The sequence below is a fragment of the Epinephelus fuscoguttatus genome, linkage group LG14, assembly GCF_011397635.1.
Source record: "Epinephelus fuscoguttatus linkage group LG14, E.fuscoguttatus.final_Chr_v1".
Taxonomy (NCBI): Eukaryota; Metazoa; Chordata; class Actinopteri; order Perciformes; family Serranidae; genus Epinephelus; species Epinephelus fuscoguttatus.
This window is the reverse complement of record NC_064765.1, coordinates 18,570,867-18,589,294: the sequence shown is the minus strand read 5'-3', so window position 1 is coordinate 18,589,294 and position 18,428 is coordinate 18,570,867. Positions and strand designations below refer to the sequence as shown.

The following is an 18,428-nucleotide window of genomic DNA, read 5'->3' as shown; positions in this document are numbered from 1 at the left end:
CATCATCACTTCATTACTCGTTTCTTTCTATATGTATTGGCTGTAATTCAGTTGCTGCAGTTCTAAATAATTAACTCATTCAGAACAACTGATCTGATAATTACTCTTTCACATATCCAACCTCATCAGACACACTTTAAAGGATAACACATGCAATTACTGTAACACACACTGTTCATTCAAACCTTTCATCCCATAATATTATCCTCCTCGTATTCTCCTAATGTGAAATGTTCTCATTATCTGCACAATTACAACTTATGGACTTCACTTAAGATGTACCCATGTATGCACAGTGAGGACACAGCGTATAGCCAGAAAAAGATAATTGGTCCCTCTGTGGCTGCGCACCAGTTGTCATGCTATGTATGCACCGAGAGACTCTGCCGTAGCCATGGTAACTGAGAGTTGCATTGATATCCCAATTTTATTTGAGCAAACATACATCAATAAAACCATAAAGCTATGAGATTCCTCTGTGTGTCTCCCTCTCTGTGTGTGTATCTGCAACCCCCCTCTCCTCTAAGAGCTCGCCTACTCATTGTGTCCATCTGTTTTCCTCTTCTTTTTTTCACATTATAACTCACTTATGTTTGCAGATAAGTAGCATCTCTACTGGTCCAGCAATAAAATGCTATATGCAGATTTGAGATTAAATCTGTGTATTAATGCTTTGACCTGCAGGTTGCACTGAATGTGGAGCTGAAGGTCACTGCTGAGAAAAAATCCTCTGAAGTCGAAGCAAGATGAGACCCAGTTACAGCCCGACTCACTACAACACTGAGGTGATTAAAGTTACTCCACTTTTTTTTTTTTTAAAGGAAATACAGAGTAAGAATAGTAATGATATGCAAATGATTGCCACCTGTGAATTTAAAAGCACAATTAGGGAATATTATAAGTCATTTTTGAGTTATGTCTTCATCTGTACAATGTTCGTAAAAGCTTCATCAGCTCTCCCTGCTTAATAACAACACTGTTATTTATAACCACACAGCACAGCACAGCACAGCACTGTCAGCTCAGGTGTTTAGTCATTTGCGGCCCGCGTGGAGAAACAGCGAGCTACAGTTTGATCCACTGTCATGGTGAGTAATGACGGCATCATTTTAAATCAATTACAAGCGATGTTAGTGGAAACCTGTCTGGATACACGGAGGATGTCACCAACCTCAGATGTCTCATTTACTCCTCAAAATGCCATTATTATCACTCTACTGTGTTTAATGTGGAACAGGCATTTGTGTTAATTGTCAACATAACATATTAATGAAATAACAATGGATACTACTTACCCAGCATAAATTACTTTTTATTAGTGCAGCGCCCAGTCAAAACGAGGCCATTTTAAAACAAGACATTGCTGCCTCTGGTTTTCTTGAGAACTGCTCATCCAAGCAACTTCACACTTGGCACTGTGCTTCCTTGGATCCTGACCAACACATATGCCATGACATAGCTGCGTCCCCTGGCAATGCTAGAGTGTACGTGTAATTTGCTAACCGCTAGCTATTGGGAACCAGGCTATTTTTAGGAACAAAAGCATCTCAGGGGAGACTTGTTCTGGGAGAAAAGAATATTTATTAACATGTGCACATAAGTGCGAGAACTGTGAAAAGTCTTTGGTGATTAGACCCCATTGTGATGTCAGTTATTCCAGGAGGGTGCTAAAGACGTAGTAGATGTAGGAATCCCCCCTATGGAGTCTAGACGCTGGTGGTGATGAGATGAGATGAGATGAGATGAAGAGGGAGCTGAGGATCTGGATGTCAAGCGGACTGGGGTTTTGATGAGCTGGTGCTGGGCTCTGGTTAAGGTGACTGGAGGTGAATGTGTCGGAGGAGGGTGCGACAATTCTGCCTAAAATGACAGCTGACAGGAGCAGAGAGGAGAACAGATTTAGGCGGCAGCAACATGAATGGCTGAAGGAGATTGTGGCGAAGTTTTTTTGGCTAACTGGGAGAGGGAGCACCCATAGTCAGCTGATTGGTGGAAGTGGTGGGAGTGGGACAGAGAGAGAATTGTGAATGGATATAGTATAAAGAAAGTCTTCCTGATTGAACTTATGCTGAGATCCATTTGAGTTTGCTGCAACCTTAATATTTCCAGTCTCTCTGGTGTCTTTGTTCATCTGTTCTTGATTGTATTAGAGCAAAAGACGGAGAGCCAGCTGTTCCCAGCATGCCATTTGGCAGTGTAATGGTGGAGATACACCATGTCCAGGAAACAAGCAGAAAAATGAGCCTGAATCCCAGATGGTCCGACTTGCTGCGGCTGGTGGACGATGCTTGGTTTTGGCTGGACTGTTTTCAAGATGGCAGCCGGGTCATAAATGTTCTCATTTTACAGCTAAACAGTACACTAAAATACGTTCCTGAAAATATTTATGGCAAGGAATACATAATACAGTAACAGAATTTCTAATGGGCTCTGTGACAAGGCAATGATTTGATCCCACCAGCCTTAAAAAGTTCTGGATGAATTGATTCACTTCTTTACCTTACCTTTAACCTTATAATTGAATGTTCAAAATTTTTTCACAGAAATGTGAAACTTTACATTTCTCACCAATGCACCAAAATAATTTGGTCATGGTTCGGAAAAGATTATGTTATGTCTTGAAACACCCATCCTGGTGGCACAAAAGTCCCTGGAAAATGCTGTGTTGTGGTTGTGAAAAACACCCAGGTTTGGTGGCTCAGACACTGCCGAGAAACTCCACAATGTGCCACTAAAAATACCGCATGCCAATCTGAAAATATTTAAGGCAAGACATATGCAATGCAGTAACAGAATGTGAATTTGTATTTGTTTGACAGTTTGACCTGAGTGCTGCATCTCAAGGGATGGACCTCATTTGCACAAAGTTGAGGTCAAGGCATGATTATGCGAATCCAGATGCGGCAGGTGGTCAGTCAACTCCCTGTACTGCATCCATTATGCAACATGTAGCCAGATCTCCTGCTCACAAGAGAAATGAATAGGATCCATCGATATTACATTCAACAATGGATCCAGTGTATCTCCACCTAATGACTTCATATTGTAGTGAGCGATGGAGAGCAAGCTGTACCCAGCATGTCGTTTGACGGTGTAACAGTTAATAGGGGTCCCCTAACACACTACTAATGAATATGTCCTGTCAAGATTTCAAGAGCTCGCACTCGACACTGCACTTCCTTCGGTCCTCAGCAATACACCCCCCACAGAAGCTGATTGGATGAACGGTTGTCAAGAAAATCAAGGGACAGACAGAGACTCCTTCCATTTGAGCTAAATTAGAGCCAGGAAAATCATAAAGGAGCCCTCCCATGCTGGCCACTCACTGTTCACCGTACTGCCCTTCAACAGGCGGTACAGGAGCATTGAAAGAAGAACCAACACACTTACAAACCGTTTCTTTCCCTGGGCCATCAGAACTCTAAACTCACTTACCTCATAAACTATCCTAATTTTCATTGCCAGTCTGGGTGACATTATTTGCATTAAGTCCAATAACAACATCTGCTTCTTATCTTGTCTTATTACTATATAATGACGAAAACTCTGTGTGTCTGTGTGTCTGATCCACATTTTTCTCCTCACTGACTTGGTCAATCCATGTGAAATTTGGCACAGTGGTAGAGGGTCATGGGAGGATGTGAATGAAGCAATATTACATCAATTGGCCAAAGGGGGGCGCTATAGCAACCAATTGCAAACTTTGAATGGGCATATCTCATGCCCCGTATGTCGCAGAGACATGAAACTTTGCACAGAGATGCCTCTCCTCATGAGGAAATGCTAATGGTCCCTTATCTTTGCAGTCAAAGACACTTGATCAAGCATTTCAAAGACAGGCTATCTTTAATTTTAAAGCTCTTGTTTTGGTTTTCATGCGTTAACATAAGCTATTGTCTATTATTATCTATTTATTATTTCAATGTTAAGGTAAACAAAAAGTTCAGTTTTTCAATATGATACTAGTGAAATGACATCAGTGTGTGTGAATCTGTACTTTCTGGACATTCTCAACAGATTTGAACAAAACTGATAACACTGATCAGTCAGTATAATTGGATGTGAAATTTTTACACCGTTTCATCTCTAGGCCTCGTTACATTAATCAGTTAATGAAAGGAGATCCTTTGAAATCTTTTGCACAGCTACAGCAGTGTTTTAGTTTCAAAAGACCTGTTAAGATACTTTCAAATGAGGCAACATGTAATGACTCACAGCCAGTGGGAGGTAATTAAAGGACATCCAACAAGCATGGAATGGTACTTTGTTAATATGGTAGAAAATAATATTAAAGGGACAGCTCACCCTATAACACTTAAAATACATCTTACTATATAATGACTATATAATAAAACTCTGTCTGTGTGTCTGTTCCACATTTTTCTCCTCATTGAGGACTTCCATGTGAAATTTGGCACAGTGGTAGAGGGTCATGGGAGGATGCGAATGAAGCAATATTACATCAATTGGCCAAAGGGGGGGGCGCTATAGCAACCAATTGCGAACTTTGAATGGGCATATCTCATGCCCCATATGTTGTAGAGACATGAAACTTTGCACAGAGATGCCTCTCCTCATGAGGAACAAATTTGCCTCAAGAACCCATAACTTCTGGTTATACAGATTTTCTGCCATTGAGAATTTTTTGAAAAACACTTCAAATCGATCTCTTCCTAGGAAGTTTGAGCGATCTGCATGAAACTCAGTGAACATAATCTAGGGACCAATATCTAAAGTTCCCTCTTGGCAAAAGTTGGAAAACTTACTAAAACTGAGCTTCTATAAGGCAATGAATATTGCAGAGGGCGTGACTCATCACATAAAGGTGTATAACATCTCAAGGGTTTCACTGATCACCACGCAACTTTGTAGGCATATGACCACACATAATCTGAGGGGACCCCTCCATTATTGACACCATCAAACAAAATGGAGGCGCTAGAGAGCTAATTTCTTATCTAGGCCTAACCGCCATATCGATTTTTATTAAACTTTGTAGATATGTAGAACAGGACGCTTCAAGGTGACTGGAGAAATTTAACTCTAATTGACAACTGGGTGGCGCTATAACAGCAGAAAAATGCTTAAAAATGGCTAAAATGATGGGGCGTCGTTGGCTTAGTGGTAGAGAAGGCGCCCCTTGTACAAGGCTGTTGCCGCAGCGGCCCGGGTTCGACTCCAGCCCGTGGCCCTTTGCTGCATGTCTCTCCCTCTCTCTCTCCCCCTTTCACACTTCACTATCCTATCAAATAAGGCAAAAAATGCCCATAAAAATATCTTAGGTATCTTAGGCTCATAGGTAGAAGGTGAAAATGCTACCAGTGGGTGTGGACTAGTTATTGACTATTATTTATCTTATTCTTATTGGTGATGTGCTTAAGGCATTTTTCTGGGTTGTCTCTTGTTTGTACTTTTTAATTTTCACTGTGTTCAGCTGTAGCTTTTAAAAGTTTTATGACAATGACAATCATGGACTTCTATCCTATTCTCTACTGCATATTATTCTAAAACAGCAACAGAAACAAATTAACAAACATCACGAAAAGGAAAATTATGTGCTAGTCAATCTCCCGATACTCTCTAACTTCCCCAGCTTGTCTGTAGGACTCACCTTCAAGGCCATTTGTTCCTACTGAAGATGTAAATCTCAAGAAAATTTTCTCAAATATCATATTTGATTTTTAAAAAGGCTTAGTAATTTCCCAAAAGTGTATTACTTTAGAAAACAAATAACCATTTTCACCTGCAGATTGATGCACATTTATTTCACTAACAGTATTTCCGTCGAGGTGGGCATTGACTCAATTAGTCCAGTGCCCATGTTGATTGTGTTGAGGGAACATGAAGCATAAAATAATAATTTCAAAAAACATAATGAAGTACAAGTACCTCAAAAATGAACTCAGGTGCTGCCAGTCAGTCAGTCTTTAGAAGCTCCACCCTTTATTCTTCCTGCTTGAGTCATAAATTTGTGTAAAAATCGATTATGTAGCACAATAAATAACTTATATATGTTGTACAGAACATTATTTGATTCACGGGAGGATTTCTTTGCGAACTTGTCTTGTATGTCCCATTGTAAGCTCAATGATAGTTAATAACTTGAGCTCAAAACAGGTCAATAAAAATCAGTGAAAAACTGCATGTGTTGTGTGGGCTGTGAAATAACTACTTCTCATTTATGGAGGAAGATAAAAACGCAGCGAGGGGAAGTGCAGTTTCACATCAGCCGCTGCTTTACTATCATTTATCCATTTTGTCTCTTTAGTGCAGATAACGATTATACAACGAAGTCCCTTAGCTGTGGTTATTGTAATTAAATAGTTAATTAGCGATAAACACACTCTAACAATCCCTTTCCCCTGATGTGTATTTCATTCTTTGTTGATGTGCCAGAAGATACCAGATGCCCTTCGGCCTCATTTGCTAAATGGATTTTGGCGTTTTAATCCACCAAACTGTCATTTAAAACCGCGAGATTAAAGGATGAGACATCTGAAATGTATTCATGGAGTTTGTAATTGAGTCAGTCTTGTGATCTATGAACACTAGAGAGTCACACCTATTTTGAATCTTCATACTGAAATATATCTATATTTAAATTGCTCAGCACAATATTCCCAATACTCATTTTGTCTTAAATAAAGTTAGATATTCAGAGTCCTTACATAAAGTTTTAAATGGTGTATATAGAGTGAGCAACTCAGTGCAATGAGGCATGTAGACATGATTAAGACGACCTGCTGAAGTGCAAACCGAGCATCAGAATGGGGAAGAAAGGGGATTTAAGTGACTCTGAACGTGGAATGACATGGCCAGAGGATGGTCCGAAGAAGAGAAACTATCCAGTGAGCAGCAGTTCTCTGGGTCGAAAATGCCTTGTTGATGCCAGAGGTCAGAGGAGAATGGCCAGACTGGTTCAAGATGATAGAAAGGCAACAGTAACTCAAACTGGTTACAACCAAGGTCTGCAGAAGACCATCTCTGAACCAACAACACGTCCAACCTTGAAGCAGATGGGTTACAGCAGCAGAAGACCACACCAGGTGCCACTCCTGTCAGCTAACAACAGGAAACTGAGGCTACAGTTCACACAGGCTCACCAAAACTGGACAATAGAAGGTTGGAGAAACGTTGCCTGGTCTGATGAGTCTTAATTTCTGCTGCCACATTCAGATGGTAGGGTCAGAGTTTGGTGTAAACAACATGACAGCATGGATCCATCCTGCCTTGTATCAGCGGTTCAGGCTGCTGGTGGTGGTGTAATGGTGTGGGGGATATTTTCTTGGCACACTTTGGGCCCCTTAGTACCAACTGAGCATGGTTTAAACACCACAGCCTACCTGAGTATTGTTGCTGACCGTGTCCATCCCTTTATGACCACAGTGTACCCATCTTCTGATGGCTACTTCCAGCAGGATAACGCACTGTGTCAATCATCTCAAACTGGTTTCTTGCTACTCCAGTGGCCTCCACAGTAACCAGATCTCAACCCAATAGAGCACCTTTGAGATGTGGTGGAACAGGAGATGCACTTCATGGATGTGCAGCTGGACCCAAATATGGACCAAACGAATGTCTGACAAATATTTCCAGCACTTTGTTGAATCTATGCCATGAAGAATTAAGGCAGTTCTGAAGGCAAAAGGGGTCCAACCTGTCACTAGCAAGGTGTACCTCATAAAGTGGTCTGTGAGATATATATGTATATAAATGAGGCCCTTGTGCAGACTACTGAAAACATCCTTAATCTCAGCCTACCCATATGTATTCATTCTGATTCATCCTGAATGCTGTTGCTGTGCAAAAGAAGAAACAATCTGTCTTCCTTAGACCCTCGCAGCATTGTCATTTCCATCTCTGCCCTGCGTATTTCACTCATGTGAATGTGCTGCGTGTGATTTCCTTATTGATATTCATGAATCCTGTTCAGACATATAAATTAACTATTACCATCGGTACACGACAGCACTAAACAATGATGACAGCTCATTTTCTACCTCTTTCACATTTATATCTCCATCTTCTGCAGGTGGGTATTACATCCCTGTGTTTCCTTTATCTCTGCGCTTTATTACCAGGAAGATACATTTTGTTGCAGCACCTTTATCCTACAGTACCTTTTAACAAATAAACACTCGTATACACACGTATGCCTTCTCACCTGAAGAAAAGGTGTAGAATTTTATATGTTCTAAGCCTATGTTGTGTCACTGCCTACAATGTCTAGGCACTGCAGATAAATTATACACATACACACACATCTGCAGATGAATAGCTTGTAATTGCACCTCTGAATTCCCCATTTCTTAGTATGGCCATTATTTTGAATGGCCAAATCATCTGAGAGCAGCTTGTGTTTGCGCACTCATGCACTGCCAGAACAGCACTACACAGACTAACACATAGTCCACAAGGACTTTAGTGTGCTTTGGGGTCTGCCTACTGCTTACTAAAAACTGAAGAAAAAGAAGAAATCACTTAATAAAAGGAGGGTTTGTGGGTCCTCCACAATAAAATTTTAAGCATAAAACAAATTTTTATGCACAAATTTGTGTCTTTTCTTTATTAACGATGGTGTGGATGTTTTTGATTTTGTCACCATAAAAGTCCTCTGCTAATTTCATGTGTTTTTTGGGTTTTGGGGGTGGACAAATGCACATGTTGCAAATACTGAGGGGGGCGTAACCCCTGCGTCCCCTCCTTAAATCTACACCTATGTATGCATGTAAAAGATGCACCTAAAGTGAAGACCAATAAAATAGCCATTAAATAAAACCCTAAAAATGACGTAAAAAAAATACAACCAATTCCTCTAAAAACGAGCAAATATCACATTGTTAATTAGTTTCAAAGATGTGAGCACAAATAACAATTGTTCTGTCACTCAGTACACTTTTTAGACCACAGGTTCTCAGTCTCATTTCAGCCAAGGACTCAAAACAAGATAGAGAATGTACCAGAATTTCAATGTAGCCTGTTACTCTACACTTCTTTTTTTAAGTTGATTTTTTTGAGTGATTTTTGCCTTTATTGATAGGACAGCTAAGATAGACAGGAATGGTGGGAGCAAAGGGCCACAGGTCAGAATCGAACCTTAGCCCCTGCAGAGGAGAGCCTATAGTGCAACACTCTACCAGGTGAGCTAGAGGTGACCCAATTCCACACATGTATAGTCTTAGTTATGTGTAAGAACGGCACGAGAGAAATATATTAGAAAGATATTAGACATGTATGAAGAATAATCGCACCTTCTCAGCAAAGAACATCCATAAAACAATGCAACTGACATCAGTTTAATTAGCTGCAAGGAACACTGTGCCTAGATAAAATATCGAAGGTCAGTTAAGAGAAGGAAGCTAATTGGAAGTGCATTTCAAGACCATACACACAAAGAGCTGGGATGGTAATATTTGAACTATGGAGTCTTCCAATAAAAAACGTAACATTTAAGGTTCTGAGGGGTGAATTTATTATTATTTACCCCCTGCCAGAGCACCGTAGACGTCTGAGATTCCCCGGATCTCACTTTGAGAATCACTGTTTTAGATAACTAAAAACACTAAACAGGTGCTAAAATTCACAGTGCGGTATGTTTTGAACTCTCCTCGTGGCCCCTTCTGTCAAAATCTAAGGAATTTGGAGTCAAACTTGTTATAAAAGCAGTTCTTTTTTCAAATAAACTTGCTAATCCTGTTTATCACTGGCAGTAATGCCATTGCTGCAACAAATAACACCAGGAAAACCACAACCTTCTGATAAAGAAAACCCTTAAAAACTCCCCACTGACCTCCAAAGACCTCCATTTCCTAGGGCCAAAACTCCCTGGACTGTGCCTTTGCCTTTATAAAAAAACAGCAGTAACATTTCCTAACCAGTTCAATTTCACACCAGCATGAACACCCAGTTCTATATGCTAACCCTGAGGTATGGGTGTATCATCAAACAGTAGTTTTGCACCCATCTGACCGTGTCTCTGTCAACAGGCGGTGGTACACAGGTGAATGATACTTCCCTGTGAAACACTGCAGCTGAGAAAAATGGCTCTAATAATGGTTGTTTTACTGTGTGTGGCCACTGGAGAGCGCTGTTGCATATATAAACAATGGACGTGTGTAATTGCACTGACAAATGAAAAGAGTACTCTGCACATGTGCATAGAGTCCATGCATGCATGTCAGTGGCCGTGTGTGTGTGTGTGTGTGTGTGTGTGTGTGCAACAGTGGGTGTGTTTCAATTAGTCTGACCTGTAACCTTGTATCCAAAGCTTTCACTCTGCAGCCGTGCAATTTGTTTCAATTGCTGCTACTTACTGTCGTTTTCTGCCCTAAATGAAAAAGATGCACGTCCATGGGGCTCCCCCTCGACATGGAAATGAAAAATATTGCCTGTCATGGCTGTCAGACTCCATAGCCCTGGTCAGACGGTGCGGCTGACATTTCCTATAAGTGTCTGTTTTATTGCCGTGGCATTTAGAGGGAAAGCTATACGCATCTCTCTGGCACATAGCTGGACAGAAAAAAAATAGATGCCTCCAAATCACAATCACTGTTTCCATGACAACATCAATGTTGACACTGGGGGGAAACGGGGATCTGCCATTTGTTTGAGTGCTCAGCATGTACTGAATGAAAGTGGCTAAAATTGCATTAACGTTGAATGAGTAAGTTTTGCTACGGTCACAGCTGGCTGTTTTTCTTCTGCAGCAATGGGGGGAAATTGTGTCATGCTGAGCTGAGCAGACGGACTTGCAAGTATTAATGCATGCAGGCTTGAGTGTGTTTGCAAAAGAAATGCTCACAGCGGGTCCTAATACAGATTACTGTAAGCCAATGTACTCATATAAACCAGAGCAAATAGTGCCTGCTTGATTTTGAGAGCAAACTGTTCCTGAGGATAGAAGAACACTTTCTGACCAAACATATGTGCATAACACCAGGTCGTTTTTTAACACCAGAATCGACTGTTAAACACCCCGAAGGCAGTTTGTGTGTATGTCAATAGGTTTGATTCATGGGTATTGTAATCAACAGGGCAGAGATGCACAGCAAAAACCAAATACTAAGCAGCGTTTCCCTGTTTGTGAATCTAAAGTGTTAGCAAGATGTCAAAGCGTATCTCTGAAGAGTTCATCAGGCAGACGCTTGAAGGGATGAAATGAGGCATCTGATCTTTTTGTTTCAGTTGTGGAGGCTTTGGGGAATCAGAGCATATACTCAGAGGATGTGATGAGTCGGCAGAGATCTTATTAGCAAAACCAGTGTGTATTATTCAAAGAGCTGGGGGATGCTTGCGTTGCTGCATCTGATTAAATCATTATTATCCTGTTGAATTTGAGTTTTAGTTTTGGCAACCAGAATGTCTCCGGTGTTGGATGTTAAATGTCAGGACACAGTAAAAGAGCAGAAATGCTCAACTTTGTTTGGCTCAAAACCGTCAAAATGAGGCCACTTTTACTCGCTAACCTGAGACCCTGCTAGATACAGAGGGTGAAAAAATACCAAATAATATGTGAAGATAAGTCTAAAAGAATACTGTGTATTTCACAACATTAAAACAACACTTACAGTCTACAGCCATGCTAGCAGCTCTGTGAGGCTGTAACTAAATGCTACTATGCTCACATGACAATGCCAACATGCCGATCTTTCACCAGTCATGCTTGTTGTGTTTACTACCTTAGCTTAGCATGCTAATATTTGCTAATTAGTTGAGGTTGTCATTAGTTTAGAACCAAATATCTGCAAAGTAGTCAGGAACATGAATGTATGGAAGCCCTGAGAGGGGGTCCATGTCATTGGTTCGACTTCCCATTAGTCCGACTGTCCGTGGTGCTGAACGGCTCACGGCGGGCGTATGGTGCGCCGCGAGCGGCTTGAGGCGGAGCAGGCTCACGGCTTATGTGTTTGTCACTTTCTTTTTCATTTCAACCCACACCATGATCTTTTCCTGACCCTAACCAAGTGGTTTTTGTACCTAACCTAACCAGACCTTAACCACAGGGCATCATGATGATTTCGGAATGGACTTCGGAACAATGAGTTTAATATGGTCGGAACAATGGGATGTCGAACCAATGGGCTGTCGAACCAATAGGCAGTTCCCCTGAGAGGCACGTAAGAATAAAGATTCTGGTCTGACTATTATCTTTGTTTTGTTTTGTTTTGTTTTGTTTTGAAGATTTTTTTATTTTTTATTATACACCCTTTTACTGTTAGTATACAGTATGACATTATTGGGTGGGCAGGGCTTAGCTCAAGGCAAAACAATTGTCAGCGGACATTAGCTAGTGCTAGCAACCAGCGAAGACGCAAAGAAGCAGCGGCTCTACTCCGAGCTCCCTCCGGATGTCCGAGCTCCTCACCCTATCTCTAACCCCATGGAGGAAACTCATTTCCGCCGCTTGTATCCGCGATCTTATTCTTTCGGTCACTACCCAGAGCTTATGACCATAGGTGAGGGTTGAGCCGTAGATGGACAAGTAAATTGAAAGCTTCGCCTTCCGGCTCAGCTCCCTCTTCACCATGACTGACCGGCGCAGCACCTGCATCATTGCAGAAGCCGCACCAAACCGCCGATCCATCTCACGCTCCATTCTACCCTCACTCGAGCACAAGACCCTTGAAGTACTTAAAGTACTTGAAGTCCCTCACTTGAGGCAGTAGCTCTCCCCCAGCGATACAATACAATATACTTTATTGTCCCCATAGGGAAAGTCGTCTTGGACTCAGGATCTGCTCAGGTATTGCTGCCTTACAATAATATGCCAAAAAAATAGTACTGAAAGCACTCATGTTTTCTTTCAGGTGAGCCCTCTTTCCAAAACTTTTCTTTCTAACTCTTTTCAAAAGTAGAAAAAAGAAATTTAGAAAAATTATCCTGACAAAACTGTTTTTTCACCTGTTCCTGAGCCATAAAGAGAGATGACAATTTATATCAGACTTTGAAAATCGATCGCCAGAATTTGTTTTTCTCACCTGCTTTTCAGGGCTCCTGTATAAATGTCTGTGCCAAATTCCACAGATAGATATTTCAGTCTGAGCCAAAGTGGTGGACTGACAGGCAAACACTGCCATCCATAGAAAATAGGCATAGTAATGCTGATTTATTTTTTTCCCCCTAAATAACTCACATCTCTAAAGCAAAAAAACAGTGTCAAATAGGGTCACCTTGTCTATGACTTAGCCTTTTCTGTTAACTTTTAAGTTGTGTTCGTAATCATAAGGCAAAAATAATGCTACCTCAGCTACAACCTGCTGCAGAAGTTAGTCTGTGTTAAGATTGGTACAAGATGGATCACAGGGAAGCTGCTCTGCATATTGGTGATTGATGACTACCTCTTGGCTTATAAGCAAATTGTGATTAAAGCTGCTACCGGTAGAATTTTAAATTTGATTTCTTAGAGACAAGCACAGCCCCTTAGAGGTAGTGTTTAACAGCATCATGGAGTTGTACTGATGTAGCAACTTTAATTTAGATTACTCAGTCATCCAATAGGAAAACTAAACAGTTTATTCCAACGTCTGAATGTGCCTCGATGGTTAAGGGTGAAGGAGTCTCTGAGACAGGATGTGCAAAGATGAGAGCACAGGAGCGCAAGGGAAGCAAGATGCCCTCTGTCTGTGGATCTCTAGCGCTTGACGTCCACACTGTGACCACATGTAGGCTCTGGCAGTGGGACGTCAATAGCATCCTAAGCAGTGCTCCAGTCTTGCGTAACCACAGAGCAGCTAATTGCATTTATGGTGCAAAGATGAAACCTGGCCTCTATTATTAGACTGTTAATGGAAAGATCAGCATTAAAATCTAACCAATTAATTACATGCTAAAGGTTAAAAAAAGGAATAATAGTTGAGTTTTCACTCATCTGATTTTCATTCTTCAACACCAGTAGAGGGATTGTAGAACCTAAATTAGTTACTTGTATTAAGTGGTTAGAATAATTGCAATGTGTTCATCTATAAACCTATATTATAACTCATTATTCACTCTGACTTTGCCTTGTTGTTAGTCGTCTCCTGTGGGAGAAGGATTTGATTTTTTTTGACTGACATCTGGCTGCACTGCCATACGTTTTCAGAAGATAAAGAAAACATAAAACATGTCTTCATCAGAGGCTGTGATGAGACGCTTCATGTCAGAACGTTGGCTGCAGCACCTTATTAAAAGCTCTTACTATGACCGTGTTCTCCACATCTCATCTTTTCAGTTTCCACCCTCCAAGGTTTACTTTGGTCTTCCCAGGGCTCTGTCTCTCCATCATCACTTCTCCTTCAAACGCTCTTTTTTTTCTCTAAGATTTTATTAAAGAGGTTACAGCTGTTTGAGAGGTGTTTTTTTTCCCATGGTTCCGCCATCTGCCATGTAGAGTAGCTTCACACTGTTCGCTCGCAGTGAGCCAGTCCTCTTCCTGTTTTGGTTGAGTACCCTCCTTTGTGTAGTAATAAGTCCTGCACAGTTTGTGGGAAATTGTACCAGCGGACACATGAATGAGGACATGGAGAGCAGAATGGCGAGTGAACCAATGTTGTTACTGTGGTTTTCTTTTTGTATAGCCATGATGCTAAGCTATAAAAAGTAATGAGAGTAAGGTAAACGTTGATATTGATATGTCAGTCAAAAAAAAAATCATATCCTTCCCCCACAGAAAACAGCTGACAACAAGGCAACGTCAGAGTGAATAAAGGAGTGATAGAAAAATGTCCATTCAGTCTGAATATAGATTTATAGCTGAATACATTTTAGAATAACTCCTCTAACAACTAAATTCAAGTAACTAAATTGAATTCTATGGATATATTCTATATCCTCCTACACAAGTGCTGAAGAATGAAAATCAGATGAGTGAAAATATCCTTTTGTCAACCTGTAGCATGTAATTAATTGGTTAGATTTTAATGCTGATCTTTCCATTAACAGTCTATTAATAGAGGCCAGGTTTCATCTTTGCACCAACAATTCAATTAGCTGCTCTGTGGTTACGCAAGACTGGAGCACTGCCAAAGCCTAAATGTGGTCACATTGTGGATGTTAAGAGTCAGGAAAGCCACAAATTGAGTGGGTCTGTTTGTTCTGTTTCCATGTTAGCTTTGGTTGTCTTCCGCCTTGTTGTTCATCTCTTCTCAGTACATCCAAAATTGCCATGTTGGCTTGTGAATCCTCAAGAGATGCTTCACAAGATGTTTTTGGCCTTTCAGGATGAGCACAAGATATGTCAAATTATGTTGTTATATCATTTTTATAAGATAAATATAGATTTTAGAAATCAACTGGTTGTTATAAGAGACTCTCAAACTAGGAAACTGTGCAAGAATTCAAAGAGCGATGTGTTTGTGGAAAAAACTGTAGTACTTTGAAGTACGACTGATCTGTATTATCCTTTAAGCTGGAGAGCTGATTTTTTCACATAGGAGTTGTATCTTTAAAGGCCAGGTGTCTGGGTGACATCTGCTCCTTTTCATCCGAGCAAGAGGCAACAAACGCTGCCTCTGCACCACGCCACCTCCACAGAGATGCTCCGTCAAAGATGAAATAGACTGTAAGAGTGACAGATTAATAATATCAAGTGTGTCTAGAGGAACGAGTTTGTTAATGAACGTACTGTTGTAACTTCATCTCTGCACCATGGCAGCATAATAAACACAACAACAAACCACTAAAAGTACCATGTGTGACGGATCAATCTGTGGCCACTTTGCTTGCCTGCTGCCCACAAAGCTGATCTCACGTGGTAACTGTGGTCAATATCTCTGACCTGGATATACAGCAGCTTTCCAACGCCATCCCTGTCAATACGCAAATTCATTACCGACGATGCCCATAGACAAAGCATTGGTGATGCTGCTGTTGATCTATAATGCTATTTTAAAAAGGAAAAAATAGAATTGACAGTGTCAGCTTATGAATGGTAATGAAAGTAGGTTGGTTTACATCCAAATGACTATCAGGCTCTAACCTCTTTGGGATCTCATTGTGTACTGAGCTTGATCAGTGAAAGTGTGTCACACTGCAACAGCTTGAGTGCCCTGTTGGTGGCCGGGACAACTAGGGCAGACAATTGAAATTGGGCAAAGCCAGAGGACAGAAAACCATTGGAAATCTGTTGCACTGAGCCTGACATGGTTCACTTGTGTGTATCCATTTCAGACGATGGTCTCAGGCTTGAATCTGTCCAGAAAGGATCACCAAAGACTGTGCGAAGTAGGGGAAAGAAAGCAACTAACATGGCTACTATGCGGCGCTCACCAAGAGGCAGAACATCCGCAACTCGGCAGGATCGTGGCTCCTGCTCTTCCACTGCGTCTTGCCCTGTCTTCTCTGGACCATACAGTGACCATGAAGAAGAACCACCGCTACGCCGCCAATCCTCTCCTTTACTACTCAAAGGCTCTCTTTCCAGTCTTCACAGCTCTTCCAGTCCAAGCTCCAAAGGTTCGCTTACTAGTCTCCAGGGGTCTGTTCCCTGCCTCCAAGGATCATTGCCACGCCTCCAAGGATCTCTGCCCAGCTTCCGGGGCTCTTTATCCAGCCTGAGAGGATCGATCTCTCGGTTAAAGAGGAGGTCGCTGGGAAGCCTGGACAATTCAAGCCCCAGTCCCAGCGAGAGGAGTACCAGCCCCAGCCTACAGAGCGGCAATGGCAGCTCCAGTGATGATGATGGCAGTTGGGACACTAATAGCTGGAGCTCAGGGGCCACCTGCCTTCTACGGACTCCTGTTAGGCAAGATAGCAATGAGGCATCAGATGGAAAGTCTTGCACCACTGACCACGCGTCTGCTACTGCCGTGGCTGAGCCTGAAATCATTTACCAAAATCTTATCTTCTCACGTCCTGCTGATAAACCTGAAAGTAAAGGAGACTGTGCACCTGAGAGGACTTCCACAACGTTAAGGAAAGATGCAGGAACCCAAAGTGTGTCCTTGTCTAGCCTGAGCAAGAATGCTGCTACAGTCTCATCCCACCAGCGGGATCAGGAGACCGAGGACAGGCGCAAGTTTTCGCAGTTTCTAAATGAGGTGACTGGCAGGGTGTTGAAATCTAATGGTGGTCCTCCTCCACAGCAGTCCACCCTTCGACATCGCTACCCATCCCCTCCACCGCCACCGCCATCAACCCCATCTCACCAAACTCACCCATCACTAACAGCCACGTTACATTCAACACCAACAAACCCACCGCCACCACCACCGTCTACATCAGCAACAAACTTGTGGTACAGCCCAACCAGCTCAAACCTGCAGACCATCAAGGAGTACGATTCAAAGGACATTACCAGCTCCATCCACCAGTGGAGCAAGACATTACCCAGCTGTAAGGTCTTGGAGCCCGGGGAGGTGTTGAGGAAAGTTAAAGGGGAAAGTCTCTCATACCCAGAGCACGACCTGGAGCTATGTACAAAGATCCAGGCACAGCCCTCCACTGGGAGACTTTATCTAGAGACAGACATTGACAGAGTGAGGCGACTTGATGAACTGGTAGCTAATGGCACCCTGGGGAAAGAGAGGAGCGAGAAAGTGCCGGAGAAGGTTATGGAGAGAGGGGTGGAGAGGGAAAGCAGGATTCCATGGGAGAGAAATGGGAGCTTGGGGATGGAGAGAGGGAAGGAGAGGGAGAGGAGAAAAGAGAGCCCCTGGGAGAGAGACAGAGGAATAGAGAAAGGGATGGAAAATGATAGAGGGAGGGAGAGGCCATGCTGGGAGAAAGACAGAAGGATGGAGAGAGGGAGGGAAAGAGAAAAGAAAATTGTATTTACCAGTTACGAGCCTCCTCCTCCTAAATCAACTTCCAGTGGACGGAGCAACCCCTGCCCTGTCTTCAGCTGGCCAGAGGGCTTTCCCAGAATGTCCTACAGATCTACCTCACTGCCCAGACCTGTTAATATCACTGTGAGTACCTCTACATTTAAACAGGTGGTTTGCCTATATATCAAAAAATACATACTTCTTTTTTTTCAGATGAGAGGCCTGTAAAATGGCACGAACCTGATCTCCTGCATGAAAACTGTCCTACGTTCTTATCCACCAGCCTGACCTCCACCTCCACACTTTTACTTTCCACCTCGCTACATGAAAGACAAACTTTTCCCTGCATTGGCACTGAATACAGGCACTGGATGCAAATCATGAGGTGCAGAATTGTCCAATATGATTGTAATTTCTAGGGGGATTGGGTTGCAGGACACCTTGTAAACAGTTTTTTATATCCTTGGTAGAAAATAGTTCCTGTGAATTGTTGGTAGTGTTGGACTAACCGAGCTGTTTCTGCTTTCTAACGTATTTCTCTCAACACCTCTGTTGGCAATAGAAGGGTGTAAACTACCATCTGCTACCATGTCTGTTGATATACATTAAGCTGCCAGCTGCTGCTTTTAGCCTGATGGAGGGAATTTGTGGCCAAGAACATGAAGTCATGCTTCTTCCTCCCTGTGA

At 42.1% G+C, this 18,428-nt stretch overlaps 1 protein-coding gene across 2 annotated transcripts in view; it reads left to right on the top strand.

Annotated features, from left to right (window-relative positions):
- Positions 1-760: 760 nt before the first annotated feature.
- LOC125900430 (brain-enriched guanylate kinase-associated protein) overlaps positions 761-18,428 on the top strand; it is a 91,166-nt gene continuing 73,498 nt past the window's right edge. The window contains exons 1-2 of one of the 2 annotated variants that reach the window (XM_049595410.1): positions 761-785; positions 998-1,088. In XM_049595410.1, the coding sequence (XP_049451367.1) occupies positions 1,086-1,088 (3 nt within the window). In that variant the 5' untranslated portion in view covers positions 761-785; positions 998-1,085. Of the gene's footprint in view, positions 786-997; positions 1,089-18,428 lie in introns of those variants that run through there. The other variant, XM_049595409.1, reaches the window with a different exon arrangement.